General features: G+C 42.6%; 1 protein-coding gene across 5 annotated transcripts in view; it reads right to left on the bottom strand.

The window, feature by feature from the left end:
• Window positions 1-14461: 14461 nt before the first annotated feature.
• The window catches only part of Trpc6 (transient receptor potential cation channel subfamily C member 6), a 117850-nt gene continuing 106956 nt past the window's right edge, over window positions 14462-25355 (bottom strand). For 4 of the 5 annotated variants that reach the window (XM_036194359.1, XM_036194363.1, XM_036194358.1 and 1 more), the window contains 4 exons: window positions 24499-24573; window positions 17108-17188; window positions 15598-15673; window positions 14462-14774 (listed from right to left, as the gene is read on the bottom strand). In XM_036194359.1, the coding sequence (XP_036050252.1) occupies window positions 14623-14774; window positions 15598-15673; window positions 17108-17188; window positions 24499-24573 (384 nt within the window). In that variant the 3' untranslated portion in view covers window positions 14462-14622. The remainder of the gene's footprint in view (window positions 14775-15597; window positions 15674-17107; window positions 17189-24498; window positions 24574-25355) is intronic. The other variant, XM_036194361.1, reaches the window with a different exon arrangement.

Below are 25355 nucleotides of genomic sequence, written 5' to 3'. Positions count from 1 at the left end.
AAAGCGCTGGGCACTTCAAAGATGACCAAGTATCTGTAATAAAGCCTGCAGCCTGCAGGAAATTTTCTTCCTGGTGTCCTAAATTTCACATAGAGCTGACCTGAGCCTTATAGTCCTGGAACTCTGGGACCCCTGGCTCAAGTCTGTCTTTAGGGGCCATGGGCTGAGATCTCCTGGGCAAGCAATGCACCTGCAAGGATGGTCAATGGCGCCCTCTAGTGACGCTTTGTCACGATGCTGCTCGTTCCTGTCCTTGCTAGGCAGATGGAAAGACAATTTGTTCTTTTCCTAACTTCATGCAGCTAGACAGGAGCAACTTGACCTGAGTCTGAGGATGACTTCCACACTCTCGCATTGAGAGTCTCTTCTCCTGTCATTATAGTCTTGCATTCAGAAAGTACTAGTCTTTGCCTTAAATGAGCCGGGCTTTCAGTTCTGGTTTTAAGAACAATGGTTCACCCTCTTTTCTCTCAGCCTCCATGTGGGGACCACTGTGAGAATGAAATAAAAATGTGTGTGAAGCAGAGTGAAGCACATAGAAAACAGGATTCAGTCGACAAGCATTCAGGCTGAGGCCAGTCTCTTTGTTCCTTGCTCTAGGTAAAGGGACAATTTAATAGCCAAATGGGACACAGATGGTGAGGGGACACGGTGACTCTAAATAATTCTTTTTCATATTGAGTTGAAAGTTTGTCAAGGAAAGCTGAACATTTACTTTGCACATTTATCGTATTTTTCTGTGTGTCTGTAACTGGACCAGATGACCTTGCCCAGGCTACTCAGATGTGCATACCCTTGACCCTCCACCTAAGCTTCAGTCTCCCTTCAGAACCCCAAATATGGACCCATAAGGGGATGGGGGTGGTACTGAATCTCTTTGTTTTTCCCAGGGTGACCTCTTTGGATAAATCTCCCTTTTCTGCTTTTTACCATTACTTTGTCCTTTCTTAGCTGCTGGGAATGGTAGCTGAACCTGACTTGGGTCACAGGTTATGAGCCACAAGTTCTGTGGTCAGTGGTAAACCTTGGTCACCAGGTTCCCATTAGAGATGGTGTCTGTTATGCACCTTTCAGTAGTTAAGGGAAGAGAATCCACACTTGACCAGCCCCAACCTAAATCATCCTCAACCTAAGCATCTCTCAAGCATTGGGGGCCAGGCCATTCTTTGTTCATCCATATTATGTTTTAGATGTTTATATCCAATCACAATAAGCATATTGTCTATCTTAGTCCTGGGCATGGTGATACAAAGCCAGGCTTCTCTGGGCTTATGCTTTCATAACTTCAGGACATCACAACTCCTCCAAGCTATCAGTTTTCTCCTGGGGCTGTGATAGTGTATGTGGGTGCTGAGCTCTTTTCTTGCTGGGGTAGGAACTGAAGATATCATAGTAGGTTTGCATGCTGCAATAGACCTGCCTCAACACCATTAAACATGCACATGTCCTTCTCCAGCAAGAAAGGCAATTGCAGCCCTGAGGTGGGGGTATTCTGTTTCCAGCACCTGCTCTCCCTCCATGCCTCTACTCTTTCCAATGGGACCTGCATTTAAGTCCCAAAGCTACCATATATTCTCTGTGTGGCTTTGATCTGATTGAGATGTTGTCATCTCTTCTAGAAAAATATCTACATGATGGAGTTTTCATGAAAATTTGAATAAACAATGTAGGTGGAGGAAGACCTACCACAGACTCTGCCTGTTTCCTGGGTTAAATAGATGGCAACTGTTGTTATTATTTCTCAACATTATACAACTTAAAAAGAACTTTTTAATGGCAACACTTAAGTGATAAAATAAGTTAAAAACATCAAGTCTGTGGAATAAGAGTGCTGTTGTGTACGTGTGAAAACCTGAGGATGAGTCCCAGAAACTCAGCACTGTGGAGGGTAGGAGAGGATTGCGGGAGCCTGAGGACTGCCAGCCGAACCCCAGGTTCAGGGAGAGACCTCTTCTCTCTCAGCAGGACGAGGAGCGTGGCTGAACCCGACATCTGATGACTGGTGTCCTCCTCTGCTCTCTCAGTACTTGCACACTGGTGAATGCCTCTACACATCTGTGTCTGTCTCCCTCCCTCCCTCCCTCCCTCCCTCCCTCTCTCTCGCTCTCTCTCTCTCTCTCTCTCTCTCTCTCTCTCTCTCTCACACACACTCACACACACACACACACACACACACACACCTTTATTATTGTATTGTGCTTTACATTAAATCTGAGCACATAAGTCTTTCACAATCCAATTATGTTGGTAACATCCATCATTGGTGGGAAAAACAAGAAGAAGATGGAAGGAAGGGTAGCTGGCCATTGCACAAGACAGGCCTTAACTTCATTTGCTATTCAGACAGTTGTCAGGGCCTCATCTCAAATTCCAGAATTATGAGCACTGAGAACCTGAGGGTGACCTCAGACAATTATAGAGCCAGTCTGTGTCACAGTGCCCTGTACTACTTGACAGACTGTACCAGGGCACACGTGGCTGCTCAGCTGCCTACCCAGGCTCTCTTGTTACCCCTGATCCAGCCCGGCCAGCTAAATGGAAGGCTGCGCGCATCACCACATGGTGGTGCTAGAGAGTAAATTGGAATGCAGCCTACCCCTGCAGTGGGCTGGCTTCAGTTCAACCACAGTGGTATGTCCTGAAATGTGGGCTTAAGTCAATTTCTAGAACTAAACAGAAGATATTTACACATTCAGTTCATAAAAATCTGTTTCTGTGCCTGATATAATGACTCGGTGAGTAAAGGCACTTGCGGTCAAGCCCAACTGCCTGGTTTCAATACCTGGATTCCCACATATGGAAGGAGCGCACCAACTCTGTCCTTTGCTCATCCACACTCCGTGGCACATGGACACAGTGTGTGCACACATGCAATAAATAAACCAATATCATAATAATTTAATCAGTTTTCTTTTTGACAGAAGGATTCTGAGGTGAGTTCTTTGCTGGTTTTGTTCTCTGACAGAACAAGTAGGACAGTGAGGCACGGAGGTTTCTCATTCGCCACGAAGCAGTCCCCTAACTGCTCTTGTGCTGATTTCTCACAGTTCACAAGAAAAACCCCCAGCTAGGTCGAACTTCATGGCCTGCTAGCGGCCGAAGAGCCTCTGTCAAAGGAAACGGAAAGAGGGCAGCAGACGCAGCTAGCCAGGGAGATGGGGTCACAGAGTGTGACAAAGACCATGTGAAACCCAGGTGTGAGGGTCTCAAAGGACCGCACTGTGAGTGGGAAATTAGACAAGTCGGCTGCTCCCTGTATCACACCAAGATGCACTGGGGTGGTAATGTCTGTGAGATCAGGCAAGGAGAGGCTCAGCCTCCAGAAAGCAAGGTAAGAAACAGGCAGGCACCCCAGGCAGCAGAGCCACACTGCTCAGCTTTGCATCAGAGTGGAAACCACAGCTTTCCTGTGGACTTCTCCACCTCCAATGGACTGGGTCCTCCACCCCTTGGCTCTCTAGTTCCAACCCCAGCACATCCTGTGCCCCTGCCTGCAAGACTTTTTCCCAGGCCTTTTCCTCCCAGAACTTCCTCCTCTACTTCATTAATTTCTCTGCCACCTTCAGATGTTTTTCTACTTAAAATTGGAACTCACTGGCCCACCTTCATTCTTCCTTGTAGTAAACTGCACATTTTACTACGGTGGCTCTTCAGGTTCCTGGCTCCCAGGCTCCTGAGAAGGCAGAGGTTTTCCTTGTTACTGGTCTCATCCAGGGCAACATCTAATACACATAACACTCAGAGCAAACCTATGGAACCACAAATGAGTCAGGCATTGCTACTCACAGTCCACATCTCTGGTGGGACAGGAGCTCCAGGAAGCCTCAAGTCCCAAGCCTAGCAATCACACAGGTGGCCAAGGTGGCCAGCAACCCCAGCTTGGCAGCAACCACAGCCTGGCAGCAACCTTAGCCTGGCAACAATAGTGCTTGTATAAGTTCATTGTCCAGTAACCTAGCTGATGTTTACAAATAGGCATATGGCTGTAAAAGGATTGATAGCTAAGCTAACTGCCATCAAGACTCCAGAAGCATCAAACATAGAGCCCACAATAGAACTGGATCTCCACTGGAAATATCAGTTAGATGTGGAAGACAAGACTATAGGACCATAATTTGCTAATGACTACTCACAAGAATGGATGTATTGTCTTCTTGTGGCTCTGGACTCCTGCTCTGTATTTATCTCCTCACTACCTCCCAGAGAGTGATCTGTGTGAGTCTCACCCTGGCATTTAATAACCTAGATGCATACCTCAAATCTTGTCCTGGGATTGTTTAAGAAGAATATATATAGCATCTCAAAATTCAGTCGGATGTTTTGGGTAGACGACATACGGAAGCTGATAAGGCCTGTTTCCTGGCAGTGATACTTAGGCATGCAGCTCTCAGAGACAGCCCTTCATATATGCGTTATTTAATCCTCACTCCAAACTCAGAGGAGGCAGGACCTTGGGGAGAGTCAACAGTTTCCCAGACTTCCCAGCAGGAAGTTAGTGGCAGTGTGGGGGTTTTCCTTCCAGATCCTTCTCTGTCCATTTGTCTAACACAGCACAGCAGGAGCAGGCCCAACCACTTTCTGTCTATTCTTCCAAGGCCTTGTCACAAGCGTTCTTGAACTGTGTCGCTGTGACCTCCATTTATGGATAGGAAACGATGTGGTCTGCCCAGCAACTACATATAAAGGAAACAACTACATCTGGCCAGGTTTGTGCAGAAAGATGGAGGCAGCTGCCAAAGCATTGGGGGCCCACACCCTTTATGAAGTCTTGGTGCCATGGAGCCTGAGAGGGGTTACCGAGATGCCACTGCCAGAATATTTGGCCAGCAGATCTTAACTTGGTTCCCTTAGGAGTCTTTCTCTACCTGGGGCCTGGCCCTCTTTCTTCCTCCCAGGTGAAGGCTGCCAGCCCCACTGGGGTTGCAAGCTGCACCAGACCATTCACTCAATAAACACATCCATTTGTTAGACATTCTTTGAGAAACTGAAACTGCCGCCACCCCTGAAAGTGTCTGGGAAATAGTTCCATGGCTCATAGGTCTCTTTGGGTTATGCACAGTTTTTGTGATGGCCATGAGAATATGGATTCAGAACACAAGAGCCCCTAGGGTCTTCTTGCTCCACTGTAAGAAGTGCATTCTGGCTCTTGCATTCCTGCAGGTTCTCCAATACCTCCCTTCAACCTCTCGGGCCAGTGACTGCTGTGGTTTTGTTTAATCATAAAGTGGCCCAAACAAAAGGGCCCTACATTCTAGCCCTTTCCTTACACTCACCCTCAGTAGTTATTACACCTAAATCGTTTTCTTCAAAGGTCCACAGGACTCATTCCAGGCCAGGGTTAGGAAGCCATTGAGTTATAATCCCTTGGAAATGGAAAGAAAATGCAGAATACCGTGCTGACAGTAGAGCGTGTTCTGATGCTGTCAACCAAAGGAATCCAAGTAACCACGTGCATTTGGAGCAGAGTACTCTCCCAAAGCATCATAGCCCACTGGAAGCCTTTTTGACATGTAAAACCAGCTCTTCCCCTCGCCCTCAAGCACACATGTAGGGGCTTCTCCTAAGGGTTCACAGTGTTTAGCCAGCTGCACGTCTCAGAAGTCTAGTAGGATATGAACCATCTTAGTTATTGTCATAATTTTAAATGAAATGCCTGAAAAAGCCATGAATGCCTTGTGCCAGTTTAATTGGGAGTTTTGGTAAGCCTGAGATGGAAGTGAACGTCAGACACTGGCCTTGCAAAGCATGGGCCAAGACACTCAAGACAGTGCCACTGCCGTGAAGTGGACTGACCATGCTTTTCTGATGGATAGTTTGTAATCCTCTCTAAATTCTGTAAAATACTCAAAGGATGCAGTCCTGCTGCAGGACTGAGGAAGTGGGAACGCAGAATGATGTAGATTATCTTATTGGTCACAGGCTGCAACAGACAGATCAATGTTCAAGTCTAAATTCTAACTCCCAGCATAAATGAATCTCTGTAGGGAATTGTCATGACCACCTAGTACCACAACTTTGGACCAGAACACCCAAGAGTTTGGGTTTTTACACCAAGGCCAAACTATGGATCCTTTAATATATAAAACACTCTTATCTAACACCATCAGTATTGATTTGTCCTGTGAAGATTCACACACAGATTTCACTTACAGGGCTTCATTGAGCTCCTAAACCATCAAGAAGATGCCAAGGCTTTAATAGATGTAATCGTATATAAATAAATATAAATATATATTTAATAAATATAATCTTATAATCACACCTGACTTATTGGAGATGTGTAAGAAACATAATGAGGTCCATCAACAGACAGAGTCTGCTAAGACAGGCTGTGTGAACACATGACAAACCAGATGAGGAGAGCCAGGGTGTGGACCTTTCCACTGGCGATACCAGTGGAGAGCAGACTGTGCTGCTGGAGCAAGCAGGTAGGTGTCCAACAGCGAATTAACAACGAACACGTGGCATGTGTTGGTGAAGTCTTGTTCTCTTGCTGAGGGATGGCTTTCTGATTAAACAGGGGGACAAAGTAAACAAGTTAAATGATCATACTTCAAGGGGGACTTGAAACCACCCTGGAGTCAGCTCACTGGCATCTGAGCAATGTCTAGCATGTCTTCTAATAAAAAAGAAACCATAGACTGTAGCAGGAAGTCTGAACATAACAGAATCAGCCCAGATTTCCTTCTCAGCTGAGGATCTAGAAGCTCCCTCACGAGCATTTACAGTTTCTTCAGAGAAGAGGAGCCCTGCACTTCACTGGCAGCCCCTACTCTGTTACAGAGAAACTGCTTACACTTTGTCTCTGTTACTGAAAGCCGTACCCAGAACATTCCCACCAATGTCACAAGCTCCCAATAGAAGTGTTATGAACAGGAGCTAACATAGTCCTCATCCCAAACAATCTTTGAATGCCATTAGTTAAAATAATGCATTATTAGGATGCAAAATAGCAAAAGCACCATGAAATTTTCCCAAATACGGTTCAAATGTGAGCCATCTATTTTTTTTTAAGTATGACAGGCATGTGTAGGCCAGTCTTGCATTTGACAGACATAACTCCTCTGTCATGCTTCTCTACTAATTCCAGCTAGTGTCTCGGGTTCCTTCTTAACTCAATGCTCCAGGAATGATATAGGAGTTGACCAGGGAAATGCAAGTCAAAAACCTGAATGGCACTTGGTTTTATGAAGCTTAAGGTGGAATAGGCTAAGACAGAATGGAAAAGGGAGTTTGTTCATCCCATGTTCCTTTTTTGAGGCAGGGTCTCGTGTAGCTCAGGCTAATTTTGAACTTACTGTATAGCCTAGGATGACCTTCAACTTCTGACCCTCCTTCTTCTACCTCCCAATTCTGAGATTACAGCCATGCTCTATGGCACCCAGCTGTGTGATGTTGATGTTCAAACCCAGAGCCTTGTGCACATTAGGTGAGCAGTCTACCAATGCTATCCAACCTCAGCCCTAGGAAAATATTTTTTTAGCCACACCATTTTTGTAAAATTGCTAATGCTAACTGAAGACTTACTATGACCCAAGTACTACTGTCTGAATCTAAAACATCCAAACTTACCTTCATCATAACTCAGTAGAGGAGATGGCATTAGTTCTCCACCTATACAAGTGGGATGCTGTAGACCAGAAAAATAGGAAAATGGTAAAGAATGCACAGCTGGAAATTGCCAGTGCTGGGATTTGAACCCACAGATACTGGCTTTGGATCTATATTTCGAACTGTTAGGCCAAGATGATTTTACAAGAGGAGATAACAGAGACTAGAGAGGGGGTAAATTATCAAAATAATAAAAACTAAAGGAAAGGATGAGTGAGAAGAGAAAGAAAATACATATGATGTCTCAGACAGCCTTGATGCCCAAATGTCTTTGCTCACATACACGTATATGTACAGGTAGGTGGTGCTGTTATTTGTTATATATGATGGATTATATGTAGATGTATGAGTGTTCTTCCACATGTGTACTCTTCTGTATGTTAGCAAATTATAGCAATAAAGTGGACACAATCGAACCCTTTTTAAGATACAAGGAAGCACTCTAAAGTTTGACCTTTTCCAATTATTCTAGTGGAAGTCCACCTTCAAAAGAGAAGAGGAGGGTAAATGTCAGACAGCAAATCAAAGACTACTGAAAAGGTTAAGGCACAGTGAAGGATCTCCACGCTGCTTTAGACCAACACATGGTAATAAGGAACTTAATTTATTCTGATTAAAAGTTTTTTCTTACAGCAATATGAGAGTCTATTTTAATGGACAAAAATTAGAATCAAAATGCCAGCTAGTGAAGTTCAAGACTCACTTCCTGAATGTCAGCATCAAGGTTTTCTCTAGAGATTTAGAGAAAATAGCCATGATGTTCTTGTGTTTCCTAAAGGGCATGTCCATCCACCCACTTCTGTACACTCCCTACAGTTTATCCACAGGCAGGAGCATGTCCATCCACCCACTCTGTACACTCTCCCTACAGTTTATCAACAGACAAGGGCATGTCCATCCACCCACTTCTGTACACTCCCTACAGTTTTTCAACAGGCAGGAGCATGTCCATCCACCCACTTCTGTACACTCCCTACAGTTTGTCAACAGGCAGGAGCATGTCCATCCACCCAATTCTGTACACTCCCTACAGTTTTTCAACAGGCAGGAGCATGTCCATCCACCCAATTCTGTACACTCCCTACAGTTTATCAACAGGCAGGAGCATGTCCATCCACCCACTTCTGTACACTCTCCCTACAGTTTATCAACAGACAAGGGCATGTCCATCCATCTGCTTCTGTACACTCTCCCTACAGTTTATCAACAGACAAGAATAGCCCTTGCTCGCAGGTATGCATGTAAAACAGAAAGATTCTGTACATACCCATGAGTGGTCTGAATATTTGTGTCTGCTTCTTGAGTTATGTTAAAATCCAAGCCACAAGGCAAAAGAGACTGAGGAGGTGACTGTGGTGATCTACATGGATCACCAACTTGACAAAGTTGTCTGGGGAGGTAACTGTGGTAGTCTACATGGATCATCAACTTGACAAAATCTAGACTCTCCTAGGACACAGCTCTGGACACACCTATGATGGAGTATCAAGAATGGACCAACTGAGGTAAAAAGACCACATTAAGGTGGATGACATCTTTTTATATGCTGACATTGCAGACAAATATGAATCAAAGTGGGCTGAGCAGTGACATTCATCTTGCTCTGTTTCCTGACTGTGGATCGTAGTCAAGTTTGCTAAATGGTCTTATTAAATAAAAACCCAGAGCTAGATATAGGGGTTAAAACCTGAAAAATCAGAGGAATAGGAAAAGCCACAAGCTAACCTCACTTCACTGACACCTCCATCTCCAAAGAGACCTATTTTCTATATTCCCATGCCTATATACCTTTCTGTTCTGCTATCTCATTTGCTCTCTGTGTCCAGCTACATCACTTCCTCTTCCTGCCTGTCTGTACAGACCTCAAGACCTTTATGGTTATTGCTGGGAATAAAGACGTGTGTCACCACACTTGACTTTGTTCCTAGTGTGGCTTTGGACTCACAGAGATCCAGACAGATCCCTGCCTCCCAAGTGATAGGATTAAAGGTGTGCTACCACTGCCTGATTGCTATGTTTACTATAGTGGCTGCCTTTTTCCTCTGGTCCTCAGATAAACTTTGTTGGGCTGCACAAATAAAATATCACCACAGTGGATGAAAAGAGACAGAGCCTTTGGGAAGTATTAGTGCAATGGTTGGTGCCTCATGAATGGGATTAGAGATCTTGAGAAAGAGACTTCAGAGAACAACATGGCCCCATCTACCATGTGAGGACACAGTGAGCAGAGCCCATTCATGACATAGGAAGTGGACTCTCCCCAAGTCTACTTACTCCTCTCCAGAGGGTGAAAAATACATCCATTATTTATAAGCTGTTCACCTTAAGGATACTGTTTAATAGCAACCAAAAAGATGAACACACATCCCATGTAATGGTATGATTTCTTATGATGTATTATTGTTACTATAAATATTTGACCTCTTCCCTTTGCTATCAAACAAGATGGCCTCCAACATGTCACCCTCAAAAGAATTTGCAAAATAGAATTAACCATCCTGGTCATCTACTCACAATAATTATCTTTAAAATGGCATAGTATTTAAAAAGGATGATCACACTGTTGGATAGCATAAACTTAATCATACACAAATCTCCATAAAAGTTGATTACAGAATGAGAGATTATTTTATAGTTATTTTGACCAGCTTCATTCTGAGGATGTGTGGGTGGCTCTTCAAAGTTGGTTTTGCTGGGATCTGGGACTAAAAAGTTTTAAATAAAATGTATAGTTGAAGATGATGAGGTTGAAATAGCTATACTGGATGGAGAAAGCCACTGCTTTTGAGGATTATGTGCAGTCCATGGACATGACTGTTCATAACAGAATCTGAAATCTATCCAAAAATCAGTGCACTTAAAATCTTGAAAGGTTTGAAGAATGGAAAAATGATCTCTTGAAAGTTCTATAGGTACAAATACTGAATAAATGAGAAAAGTCAAGCAGTTAATGAATGATTTACACACACACACACACACACATACACATGCACCTACACATACTCACACATACTCATACACACACACTCACACATACACACATGCTACACACACATGCACATACATACTCACACACATACACACACTCACTCACACACACACATACACACACTATGCATTTGCTTTTACAATCCCAGTTTTTCAAAGTTCCTGGTGTGTCAGCTGAGCATACCACAGCTGAAAGTAAGGACTCAGGCTATATAGTTTTTGTAAGGATGAAGTTTGAGCAAATTAGATAATTATGTGATGATATTAGTTGTCAAATTCACAATATTGGGTTAAAAGAGAGTCTCAATGAGGGATTGCCTAGATCAGACATGGGCATGTCTAGGAGAGATTATCTCAATCATGCTTATCAATGTGTGAAGACAAAGACTACTGCAGGTGGCACCACTCCCTAGGTTTGGGTCCTAGACTGTAGATTAGACAGAGAAGCAGAAAAAAGAAGGACATGTGCATTCTCTTCTTTCTGCTCCTGACTATAGATGTGATATGACTAAGTCCCTGAGCATTGACTTTCTGCCTTGATGGACTGTAACTTGGCATTGTGAGCTAAGATCAACCCTGTTTCCCCACAAGTTGCTTTCTGTTGGGATGTTTTTGTCACAGCAACAGAAATAAAACTAAGGTAGAAAACATGTGTTAGAGCCTGGCATAAGGATTGTGCTCAGTGGATGTTTCTCCTAGTTGTGTGACATCTCAGCTCTCCATTTAGTGTCAGACACTGAGTGGTGGATTCTGATGATTTGTTCTCTCTGCCTAGTGCAGGGATTGTTTCTTGTTGCTGTGACTAAACCCCTTACAAGAATCAATGCCATGGATGAAGGATTCATTTCAGCTCATGGTTTGAGGGAGTGTAATTCCATCATGGCAGGAATCTCATGCTGGCAGGTGGATCATTGCCAGCTGCAGTGTGTGGCTGGACCCTTCATGTCACAACTTAGGGGAACAAGAAACAGAGAACACTAATAAGGTCAGACCTACAAACTTTATGCCTTGCCTTCCAATGACTCGCTTTCTCCAGCAAGATCTTTCCTACAAAGGTTCTACAACACCCAAAAATAACATAGTGACCAAGTGTTTAAATAAACAAGGTTGTGGGAGATATTCCACATTCAAAACACAACATCTAGTAAAATCATACTGAATATGTGCCATTTCTCAGATTCAGCCGTGAAATAAGGAGGCAAAACCATGCATGCACATGCAACAGCTTTTGATCTGCTTACTGGCAATAAAGCCGCTAGTACTCGGTAAGGAGAGGGCAGGGCTAGGCAGAGGGAACAACTGTTGGCTATGTCAAACTTCATAATCACTCCTCCGGGTGGTACACAGGTTTCCAAGAGGAAAGAGCAACTGGGATAGGTACATTCCAACCTTATTTTAGCAGGTGAGGTGTATGTGATGTGAATTATGGTCTTCGATGATTTGTATTCATAAAAAGCAGTGACCCTGAGATCTTTGTCATGTTAGGGTCAATCTTTAGCAATATGCCCTAAAAGAAGTTTTTGATGGAATTTTTAAACTTTTAAATACATTTTGGTGTCTTTTTGTAATGTTCCAACTGAAAAGAAACCAGAACAGGTTCTTATCCAGTTGCCCTCTGCAGAAGCCACTGAATCATGTAACAGGAGGTGCTTCCTGGGAACCCACAGCCATGACACCCTTCTCCTGGGAACCCACAGCCATGACACCCTTCTCCTGGGACCCACAGCCATGACACCCTTCTCCTGGGAACCATAGCCATGACACCTTCTCTTCGGAACCCACAGCCATGACACCCTTCTCCTGGTACCCACAGCCATGACACCTTTTCCCGGGACCCACAGCCATGCCACCTTCTCCTGGGACCCACAGCCATGCCACCCTCTCCTGGGACCCACAGCCATGACACCCTTCTCCTGGGAACCATAGCCATGACACCTTCTCTTCGGAACCCACAGCCATGACACCCTTCTCCTGGTACCCACAGCCATGACACCTTTTCCCGGGACCCACAGCCATGCCACCTTCTCCTGGGACCCACAGCCATGCCACCCTCTCCTGGGACCCACAGCCATGACACCCTTCTCCTGGGAACCATAGCCATGACACCTTCTCTTCGGAACCCACAGCCATGACACCCTTCTCCTGGTACCCACAGCCATGACACCTTTTCCTGGGACCCACAGCCATGCCACCTTCTCCTGGGACCCACAGCCATGACACCCTTCTCCTGGGACCCACAGCCATGACACCTTCTCTTCGGAACCCACAGCTATGACACCTTCTCCAAAGTGCCTTCTCAAGGTAATCTCCTTGGAGACACAGGAGTCTGAACATCTCTTCTGGAACCCTCTGCAGTTCAGCCTAGTCATTGTTCCACAGTCCTTGGCACAGAAGCCAACCTCTTGAACAGCACAGCACACAAAGTCTATGGATGTTGCATTATTTTAACTTGCAGATACAGCACTTGGTATGAGGTTTGTCTTTTGGTTCTTGTTTTTCACAATTACTAATTAAATATTGCCATACATGATTTGAAGATGGACCTCTGCTTTATCGGTATAATTTTATCAATAAGAAACAACTACAAATATCAAAAGCACTGAATATTAATTTTCAACTGTGTGCTCTAAGCTGGTTCTACAGATGTCCTTTGATTCAGCCACACTTGGTGCAGAACAGATTTTCTGTTTTTGCCGCCTGTAAGGGAAGACATACTTCTGCTGAACTCAAAGCAGCATTTCAGTTAAAGCAGGCAGCATCTGAAGATTGAGTCTTTGGGTAAAATGATGATCCTTAATTGCTGGTTTCTAGTTATTTAAGATACTGGATCACAGTGTCAATAGTTATAACAACAACCACTTAGTGAGTGGAAATGAATACAAGACTTGGTTTACATGTTTGGGGAACAGAGTAGACCACAGTGAATGTTTGCAAATTCCCACATGGCTGCTTAAAGTCAAAGGCTGAATATGGGGTTTGTCTGTAAATGCCCTTAGAAATGGCGTAGAATTGTGGTGTCATTGAACCTAAGAAATACAGTGTTTGGAACTTCGATACTATTGTAACAGAAAAAAGTTCTTATTGAATAGTAACTTTTGGTTACAATTTAAAAAGTCATAATAAAGGGCTTTTGAGTGTTCGCATTAGTTACAAAAGAGGGCAAGCATGTTGTATATGTACAAACACACAAATGCACACACAAGTTCACCAGTGTATGCACACGCACACACACACACACACACACACACACACACATCAGAGAGAGTGGGGGGACAGAGACAGAGACAGAGAGAGAACTGGGCCATGTTTCTGGCATTAGCTGAGAAAACACTTTTTCATTGTTAAATATAATGTTTTGAACAGATGAAGCAGAAAATTTAACACAGGTATAAGATCATTTTGTTTTGATTTTTAAACATGGTCTCATGTAGGCCATGGAATCTCACTGTGTAGCCAAGGCTGACCTTGAATTCTAAACCTCACTCTATCTGCCAAGTGCTGGTGTGACAGGTGTTTGCCATGACACAGAGCTCTAAACCTCACTTGGAACAGGTAGTATCAAGTATATTAAGTAGCTAAGTGGTGGTTACAATGCTCTTTAAATAGATTATTTTCCCCTGTATTCTAGGATTGGAAGTCCCCAACAGGGAAAGAAGATGCCTGAACTCACTTTGAGGAGCCACATAGGGAGCAACCTAAAACTGTCCCCTGACATCTGAGACCCATTCCCAAGACATTCACAGGAGCACAAGTTACTCTTCCACCCCATCCCACTCACCCCCACCCCACAAGAAAGCTATCCAGAAAACAAGCTCCAAGGAACCAAGCAGACTTCTCAACACAGTCTGTAATCTTTAGCCTCAACAGTGCAATTTAATCACCAAAAAATGTTGACATTAGGACTCTAGATGATCCAAGTTATCATTCAACATACTGTTTATCATTGGCACTTAAAAAAATAAATCAGAAAATAATATGGCTTCAAGTGGAGAAATAAATATGCATTTCTGAGGGGGCTTCACATTATCTGTGACTTCCCTCCTGTTTGGCCTCTAAGGACAATCTCTCCCCCAGTTTTCGAATAAGTTCTGCAAGGTCTTCTGTGTTCTGAGATTTTTCTTCAAGGAGTTCATAACGGAGACTTGAGATGTCCTGCTTGATCTCCTTCAGTTCTCCTGGGAAGAGGGAAAGAGAAAAGATGTCAACCATGACTGTGAAAGCAAACCAATGATTCCAGGGTAGGATAAAGACAGCCCTAATTGTATTCGGAATCTATTCAATGGAAATAACTTCCCAATCAGAGTAGGCTTCTCTTTCCTCGGGTAGGAAAAGTAATTACAGCAGAATTTTAGTGATTTGGAGAACATTGCAGTTGGGGTAGCAGCCTCTCACCTTCCCCAGACACCATCACCAAGGACCCCATAAAATAAGGAGGTTTTATCTAAGTCTGTACCATCTGCAGACAAAGGACTTGTTAGCTGGTATTTTGTGGCCTTGATGGCTGTGGAGAGGACTAATACCGCCTGTCAACTTGACAAGCTCTAGAATCACCTTGGAGACTGACTGGCATCTGGACTAGTATGGGAGTAACCTGAGGGTTGGGGTAACTGTCGTGGGAAGATGCATCAAAACTGTGGGCAGCACCATTCCCTGGGCAAGAGTGCCAGTGGAATCAAAGGGAGAACGTAAGCTGAGTGTGGAAGTCACCCCTTTCTGCTTCCTGACAGCAGACACACGGGAAAATGGCACTCTATCTTTCCTGCCACAACACTCCTTCACCGGCATGATCTACCGACCCCTCAAAATGCCCCCCACAAGGTGGATGACCCCCAAACAGTGACCAGAATAAAGTTCCTAAAGCGTTCTGTCACAGTGATGGGAAAAGCAAGCCCAGGTGGAGAGAGTCTATTCTATATGGCTGCCCAGGGCCCTCTCATCTCCACATCAGGACACAGTCCCAGCTCACACAGGAAAGCTTTGTCCTTATGTTCAACTCACCTTCATTCACTTCATCACTCTCCTTATCAATTTGAGCCTGCAATACATATCTTTTAATGAGTCTTTTCATTATTTTCTAGACAGGAAAAAGAGAAATCCATTTCAGCAGTATGTTCATGCAAACATCTCATTTGGAATAGGCTTCTGGTCTAACTATCTTTAGAAGTGATGGCCCATGAGGAGTATGTTTATCTATATTTCATGCTTCTTATGAAAGCAACTGTCATGTTACTTGGGCTAATGACTCAAAAGTTAATTCTCAAAAAGAGGAATACCAGAGAGCAAACACCAAATACTTTGTGCCTCTCATGTATTGTTTGAAGGCAGAGCACAGACTTCCTGTCAAACAGGTCCAAGATTTGTGCAGAGCTCTTTGAGGAAGTAAGGAATTAAACAGGGTCCAGTTGTCTATGTCCCCTACCCTACCAAGAATTGTAGCCACTGTTAATTGTATGGTTGCTTTAAGAACCATAGTTTCAACAAAACAAGGTTTCCCTAGTTCTTTGGTTTATGTGTAACAATTTAAGAAACACAACAATAGTGCAGGAAGTTCTTACATTATGAAACCAAATCTCACCACAAATTAAAAGGTGACTAATACAGTTCTGCTGGAGAAATTCACATAAGGACATAGTTTAGTGTGTAAAAGGTGATGAATACAATTCTGTTAAAGAAATTCTTATAAGGATACAGTTTGTTGTGGAGATGTGTGTGTTTTCAGTAGTGTTACTTACAAAAACAGTAAAGGAAAACTTAAATGTCCATCAATGGTGAATTATTTCAGTAAATTGTCATTTATTTCTATAAAAGAATACATTGTAGGTATATATGTTGTAGAGTGAAAACACACACTAAAGAACTATATATAGAACACCTTACTATTCATTCATTTGATATGCCACAAATATTACAGAATATTAGCATATATAAAACTGTACAATGCATACACATATACAATCAGCAGATAGAACATTCCCAAGTAAGCAATCTTTATTTTACAGTAGGAGACTGTGAGGTAAATTGTGCTCTTTAGTTTTATTTTTAAAGATTTAGTTTTACTTTTAATCATGTATATGTATGTATAAATGTGTGCAGGTATACACACAAGACTGTAGGTATCCTTGGAGGTCAAGAGAGGGGTCAGATGCCATGGAGCTGGAGTTTGAGGCAGTTGTGAGCTTCTGTGGGGGTGCTGGGAACCAAACTTGGGTCCTCTGTAAGAGCAGTGTATACTCCAAAGTTGAGATATTTCTGTAGCCCCTCATTATTGTTTTGAAAGGTTAGCCTTTTAAGAAGACCCTGGTCTCTAAACTGTATGATTATTTACTTACATATTCCTCACTTAGAAAGTACCAGGCACATGATAGTTACACCACAAGCCGTGTTAAGTGGATGCATCCTTCTGATGTTTAGAACATGTCCTAACATTTTCTTTAATTTAACAAAATGCAGAGCTTTAGAACCTAAGCAGAGCAAAGAGCTAGCCTTATGTCTTGAAGTTTGTGCTTACCTGGTATTGCCTTGGAGGACTACTGAAACTATTTAAACAGAAGTCTTCTGAGCTCCTTATGCTTGACTGTTTGTGTGCCAGCTACAAAAGGAATTAGAAATTCTCATTTAATTCTCATTGTAAGCAATGTGTAATAGATTATTAGTCATATGGGTGTGCTAATAGTCTGGTGTATTCAAAGGAGCACATCTGTATGGATAGGGCCATTTGTCTTAATTGCTATGTTCTGCTTATAAGATATAAGAAATGGTTCTGCAAGGGTTTTGAATCACTCTGTTGCTGCTGGAGATTGTGTGTGCAGGCTCTCAGACTTGGTGTCTCTCATCACATTGTTCTATGAGTCTTGTTGCAGCACACTTAGCTTTGCTAGCATCCCTTGATAATGAAGGGTATGGTCTCCTTGATGCCTGTCTACTGCCCCTCCCTAACTTAGGAAGTCATGAAATGACAGGAAGCATCAACACAGCATCTTTGGCATTTTAGGACACAATGGCTTTTTAAAGTACAGTTTGTTTCTGAAAGCAGCATTACATTGGGAGCTTGGGTTCAAGCTAGCATCCATCTCTCTACCACCCAAGTACTTGACAGCATGGAGGGTGAGGGCAGGCTCATAATCCAAGGGAAGAACCTAGATAAAAGGAATTGTTATGGTTCATACTTTTGGTTTATTAACTGTGTAGCGAACTTAGGGTCATGATCTTTCTTATCTTACATCCCAGTACAGCAAGCAGTAGGTGGAAATGAGACAGCATATTGGAACCTCTGAGAATGAGGATCTCTGGTCATGCATACCCTGGCATGTCAATCCTCTGTGAAGGAGGACCTGAAAAGATAATCTTTTCTTTTAACCTAATAGTTTGTGAGTGTCACAAGGGTCTTCTTTCACTTGCTCTCCAAATTAAAGGCCATTGTGTTTGACATCCCTAAAACCTTTCCTTCCTTGTGCTCGCAGAGTTGCTCAGTCAGATCATTGAGATTTTAGATTAAAGCATAAGTTCTTTAGAAAAGCTTCCTTGCCCTCCTCATGATAACAAAGTTCCTGAACTTGTCAGGCCTTTTGTTTTCTTCATAGCACCTGTCAGAACTGCTCATGATTCTTACACTAGCTTGGTTGCATAGTTATCTTCTTATGTTTTTGGTCTTGGCAGTTTATTTCAGGGTCCCCTGTGGCAGTACTGATATATAGCAGGTGCTCAAACACTGCTGTCCTGTGTAAAGAATGAAATGATGGGTGTTTTTCATCATCAGTGGGATGTACTGGGGTTGTGAAGTTTTTGTTAAGTTGGGCATGTTCAATATGAGATCTTAGCCAGGTAGTGGTAGCTTAGCTTCATGGTAAACATGTATTAGAAACACAAGGAATAACTTTAGGACATAAGCAGATGCCTTACAGGCTGTCATAGATAGATTACACAGAGATGATAATGATACAAGGAAGGTTTGTGTGTGGAAGAGCACAGATGTGGCTTTCCAGGGTTCCGATCTTAAGGCCTTGGGGACCAAAACTATGGTATATTCCCACATTTCCTCTCAAATGCATGCCAGGCAGACAAACCCTTGCTTTTTCTGTCACAGCAGTATCAAGTTCAATATCATGGTCTGGAAAAGTCTTCAGTGTGAGCAGTGTCCTATGTATTATATAGTGTTTAGCAGCATGCCTAGTTTCTAAGCCATAGATGCAGATAGCAGTCCTTACCCCTGTGTAACAAGCCCAAATATGTCCAAATCAAATGCATCCTTGTGGGGGGTCAATGACAAAATTGTTACTGACTAGGAACCAGCTAGCAGATTGAAGGTTCATGAGCAGGCAGATATTAATTCATGCCAATTATTTTGTGGCTAGTTCTGTTTTGAAATATCAGGTTTCGGATGTAAATATTATTTCAGAAAAATGATACTGTAATTTTTCCAATATAGGAACTCAACAAATCAGTTTTTAATTGAATAAGGCAATGAAATAATGTGGGAGAGGAAATGTACCCAATGTGCAAAGAAGCATTGTTACCACTTGGTGGCACAAAGTCCTCATGTACCATCTGGCTCCATGGCCAGATACCCAGCCAGCTTAGAGTCTAGAGAGAGGGCACAGCAGCTTGTTTGCCCTTCAGCTCTTATCAGGGAATTCAATAGGCAATTTGAAGAATGTTTAACATTTAGAGATGCAGCCACAATAAGGTGCAAAGGACTGAGCACACGCTTTGTTCTTACTATCTGTAAATATTCGCTCTCTCAAGTTCAGAATGAAACATGGACTGCTCTTTTTGAAAAAAAAAAACCAACCTATTATTATATTTTATGCATTTTTGGAAGAAATGGAGCTCAAATTCATGGAGCTGTGAATGCTAGGTAGGTGCTGTGTCATGAGCTACACCTGCATCAAGTCTGTTTCTGCATTCTTTATGCCTTTCCTTTCTCATTTCCTGTTTTATATTAGCATTTTTATCCTACAGACCACAGAATATGCATGATGAACATTAAATAAAATATTTATTATTAATGTGGAGAAGAAAGTAAGTTCCTGCCTTTCTGAAAATACAGACAATCTGGAAGTCTGTCTTATTTTTATAAGGACTAAATTGCAGGACCCCAGAAAAACACAAAGAAAAAAGACAGTGGAGGTGATGTACTCGGGCCTCACAAAATGCAGATGTGAGGTGGACCATAGTATGTACTGTAGGGAAGCCTCCTGCTTTAGAACTAAGTGGCTATGGACTTGAATTTCAACTGTAACTTGTCTAAGGCTGAAATTTAGGCAAAGCACTTCACCTCTCAGAGCTCAGCCACCTCAGGTGCAGAATCGAGAAAATAATATGCAAAAGAAAAGCTGTATGGATTTTCCAGCTTGGAATGATAGGTATTGCCAATATCTGTTATTATTGTAGAGAGACATGCATATCTACTATATGGTTTGAAGTCTGTTCATAGATGGTCATGATCTAGTTGATATACACTGGGGATACTCTGCAAACACTGCTTTTGATTGATGCACCCAAGTCTATGACTAAGTCATTTAGAAAATTATACAATGTGGCTCCCCCATAATGTATTAAAGTTTTTTTCTTTTAGACATATTCTTACCATATAGCCCTGGGTGGTAGCCTAGGACTCACTATGTAGACCAAGTGGGCCTTGAGCAGCAATCCTCCTGTCTCTGCTACCTGAGCACTGGGATTAGAGATATGAGCTACCACACTCAGCTTCCCCAGAGCTTAGTGAGTACACACATTTCCAGGACCCTCTGTCATATTTTAGTATATAAAGGAAATCACGTGAGAATTCTCACAAGATCATGTAGAAAGATGAGCCAGCATTTTACCTGCTTGCTACTTTGGATGACTTATTTTTAAGTAGCTCCTGCCCTAAGTAGTGTCTAAAACCATAATTCCTGGATGTATAGCCTATGTATATATACTGAACCCAGGGCAGAGCAAACTACCCAAAAGGCATAAAGCCCACTGTGATATAAACAACCTGATAGTGACCTGTGCTGGAACAGGAGCAGAGCAGGAACTCAAGGCATCACTCTGCATTAGCAGGTTTACGTGTGTAGTGGTGAATGGCAGAGACTGGTCTTCAATTACATTCTTCTTTTGCACTGTGTGTCTGAAAAGCTAACACTAGCCTCCATCGAAGTCAGGAAACATTTGAAATAAAGAATGTGACAGAAGATGAGAAGGCTTGCTCAGTGAGTACTGAGAAGAACTTTTACTCAGCTCACCCTGGGGATTGTATGGTATGCCTGCAACAAATAAGAAGACAGCATTTCCATAGCTAATTAAATACTGCCGTCTTCAAGCAGTCAGAAGAGGCCTTGGATAAAACACAAACTGCCATCCTAGAGGCCAACTTTATGAAAACATCCAAGCCAAGCTATGGGGTAATGAAGCCTGAACCATGGGAGTTTGAATCTGTACTTACAGAACAGCATGTTCCCAGAGGAACCTCCTTCAGCAACACTGGGGAAAAGTTATTTTCAGTAAAAATGGGCTAATTTAAAACTAGCTTTCTCAAATAAAATCATTTGAAACCAGAAGCTCACATGGTAGGAAAATGGACATTTGTGTTGATTTGAGCATCCAGGATGCAAATGTCAAAGCCAGCACTGGAAGTCTGAGATATATCCGGAATTGCATGTATGAACCTGTCACATACAAATAATGGGTTTTATTTATGACACTTACATGTGTGTATCATGTGCTCTGCTCATTCTATCCCTCATTACCCTCTCTCACTTTCCCTCCATACACTGGTACCCTCGACCCTGAGGGTTAGCTGACCTGTGAAAGCAGGAAAGGCACAAATTTTGTCTGGAAGAGACAGCCAGCCCCATGGAGTCCAGCCCAATTCCAGTGTCTAGACTTCATGGGGTGGGGGTCACTGTGGAACACAAGCACCTAGAACCTAAAGGGCACAGTCACAGCAAGGGAGTGACAAGATCTCAAAGGCTCTACAGCTAGAAGCTGCCAGGTGACCCCAAGATGACCAGACTGTCTTGAAGAAAGATATGAACACCACATCTCTGTGGTTGCCATAGTATACGACCTCATGAAAAGGTTTTCCAGCTGTTAAAGTGACATCAGAATCAACATCTCATCCCAAACTCCACAACTGGATCAACTAAGACACGACCCCTGTGCTGCCTAGACATTCACGCCCTCTTCTTGACCAGGGGATTGGTTATGATGCCATGACTAGTATGATTTCACCAAGGAAAATGAGAGGCAGGTACTAACACAGAAGTAACAAAACAACTTCCCACAAAATGCCTTACTATATATTTTATTCCTTTAGTCATCCTTTGACACTGTAGTAGCTTATGCAATTTGTGCAAATTCTTAGCTGGAATGTAATGGGAAAACCAATATAATGGTGATGAATGTGTGTGTGTGTGTGTGTGTGTGTGTGTGTGTGTGTGTGTGCGCGCGCGCGTGCACATGTGTATACTGTCAAACATACCCGACATATGCTAATGCTGGTGTCATTTCTCAATTAATGTATGCTGTCTTTCCAATGGCATGATGATTTTCCATTATCATTACTGTTTTTCCACTTGCTAATTCACTTATTTCCAATTATTTTTTCCAGATACACTCATTTACATTACTCAGCTGGACTCCCTTTATTTCCTGTTTGTACCCTTTCTCTAGGACTTTTAGGCCGAGTCCCATTTTCGTTTTCCTGTGTGACTGTAACTGTGTGCCTGTTTGTTCTTCCCACTCTTGCGATGATAATTAAGTAGCTCTGTATTCTACTCTGCCTCAGATATTGTCATAAGCACTTTATCCAAACACTCTGGGATGGCAGTGTGTTTGGTGTCTACATTCTAAAAACAAGGGAGGCACTGTCAAGGTAGTGTTTCTAAGCATCCCTCCTACAGCCATTCATTATCATAAGGAATACCTTACAAAGTATTCAATATGCTCTGTGTCTTCAAAGTGTTCTTGTCATAATGTCCCCACAAGCTGAGGAGCAGGGAGCTTCTGTGTGAACAGATACTACTTTGGAGTTGTGAGCCACATATGTCTGTGCCACTTTCTTCCCTCGTTTTTTCTGCAATTCCTTAAAATATAAACCACACACACACACACACACACACACACACACACACACACACACACACACTGAACTATATCAGTCTAAACAAAAACAAGCTGGAGAGCAAACATAGCTGAAGGAAAGGATAGAGTTTCTCCACTTCCCCCCAACCAACACACCATCTTCTCCACAGAGAAAATGGACCTTGTAGATCTCTTATTAATTACTTCACTCCATGACTCCCCTGCCTGTACCATTTTAAAATGCCTGGTGTCTCCGTGGCAACAGAAACAACAACTTGAATAGCAAGACCGCCAATTCCCCACAATCCTTAAGGGTGACTGCCTTGGGGACTATAGGTTATTTCACTGCACCTGCTACTATTTCCCTCCTAGCCCCCATTGCTGCAACTAAAGGCCCAAGTTGCTGCAGGCCTTATGGGTTCCTGGGTGTGTCACACATTCACACCTCCTTCCACTACCACCCTTCCTGCTTGGGATCCTGCTCCATGAAAATTCTTCCCAATGAAATTATTAACGGGAGTAGGGCTTCTGGCCCACATCCTCTTGTTGTAGACGTGTCTTTCAGGTTCTGGTGAAAGTGGGAAATGGTTGACAGACTTGCGACTGAGATGGTGAGAAAGAAAGCTGGGCAGCTGGGAATCATCATCACACAGACCTTAAGTATATGTGTGTTCTGCTGTGAGACATAAAATATTCAGTTAAAAACAGAACGCAGTGGCCTCCTCTGGGTCTTTTCTTTCCTTGGGTTAGCAGCACAACGCATTTCTTGTTGATCAGAATAACGAAGTTATGAGGTACTTCTGGAATTCAGCTAGCCAGCCATTCTTTGTACATATTCCTCTTTCTTACCTCAACAGGGAGTGTCATGACAGGAGGTGAAGCTATCATCTTGTGTCCACGAAAAGAAAACTCCAAGAGGGTCCCAGCCGCTCACCCTTAACAAGCACTGCATACTCTCACAGGGCAGGTGAGAGCAGAAGCAGGAAGACAGCCACCTTGCTTTGCCCGCCATGATTTGGGCTTTTTATTATGTGCAACCGAACTCGGTTCCTTCCTGACAAACTGCTCTTCTCATTTCTTTTGTTGAATTTCTTGAATTTCTCTTTGATGTCTTTCAAAACCCTGTGACTTATAACTGACAGGGAAGGGAGTAAATATCTTATCACTGAGGATTTGCTGACTCCAACTTAGGAAGCTGGAGTATCTCGAAATACATCATCTCATTATGAACTGTACTGGCCACATCTGTTGAATCCTCACAGTACCTCTGCAAACAGCTTCTTGACGCCTGACAGACATCGCTGGCTGTGTGCTCTGCACAGTTAACAAACCCTCTGGCCTGGTGCCTTCTTCCTTTCAATAGCCTTGTATCTCACTACCTGTCAGGACCCACAAATTCGTGGTTAACACATTGCTTACATTACACCAATTTCCTTTTGCAAACAGACATAGGTACATTCTCAATTACAATCTTTGATATAATAGTTGCTAATAGCATAACTGTATCTGCTACCTATTTCTTTTTTACTTTTTAAAATGTCCATTGGTGTTTTGCCTGCATCCATGTCTATGCATACCTAGTGTCTGTCGAGGCCAGAAGAGGGCATCAAATTCCCTGGGAGTTACAGAAGGTGGTGAGCCATCATATGGGTGCTAGGAATTGAACTCAGGTCCTCTGCAAGAGCAGCCTGTGCTCTTAACCATTGAGCCATCTCTCCAGTGCCTGCTACCTGTCCCTTAACATTGCTTTAAACACTGGTCTTTTTCTGTGACAAGACAACTGTGAGGACAGGCAGCCTAAGTGTGGCTTTCTGTTCTCAAGTGTTATCTTACCTGATTTTTGTCAAGTGAAAATCTTGAAAGGTCTTCATGACTTCCCAAAATTCCAAATTTCTTTTCTTCATTTCTCTTTTAAAGATAGATATTAAAATGAGTCTAGTTGCATGGCTTTTTTTACTCTTCATTTCATATTCCAAAAGCTACCTGCTCTAATTCCTCAGCAAGTTTTAATGAGAGAAACATATTCTTTTTGAGTCTTCCTTTTGGCAAGTTCTTGGACATTTATTCAAACACTAAGTTTTCTCAGGTAAGTTTTCTCAGGTTACAATTCTAATCAAAGCTGACAACTGTCCATTTGATTACATTGAGTAAAATAAAATGTCCTCCACTTAACCCACTGACTACTGTAAATCAGCCATCCAAGGAAGGCCATTACTGCTGCCTCCTCTAAGTTTCTATGCACAAGCATTTAGAAGTTTCAAAGCACTTTTAATATTTATTTTACTTAATCTCTGCAACACAGACAGAATTTTTACTCCTATTGCTGGAGAGGAAACTAGAACCCATGAAGCTTGTGGTGCAAAGGGAACAGTAATTGAAACACATTTTCCTTCCGTCCAATGACAGAATCTTAACATTTCAAGAAACCTCAAACCATTCGGTCCAATGGCCCACTTACTCTAGGGAGAAACAGCTTTGGGTTTCTAATGTCAAACATTCGTAGTTTACTGGATAACTACAATTCCAGGGGCACCCTGCTTACTAAGATTATCTACTGCTCTGCTGGGTAGATCTTATCATTATGAATTTGTTCTTTCATAAAATTAAAATTGAAACATTTATAACTTTTGCTCATTGCCTTTCTAATTTTTGAAGAGACAAAAAAAGCTTGTAATCTCTAACCAAAAAAT

The sequence above is a fragment of the Onychomys torridus genome, chromosome 7, assembly GCF_903995425.1.
Source record: "Onychomys torridus chromosome 7, mOncTor1.1, whole genome shotgun sequence".
NCBI lineage: Eukaryota > Metazoa > Chordata > Mammalia > Rodentia > Cricetidae > Onychomys > Onychomys torridus.
This window is presented reverse-complemented; position numbering and strand designations above follow the sequence as displayed.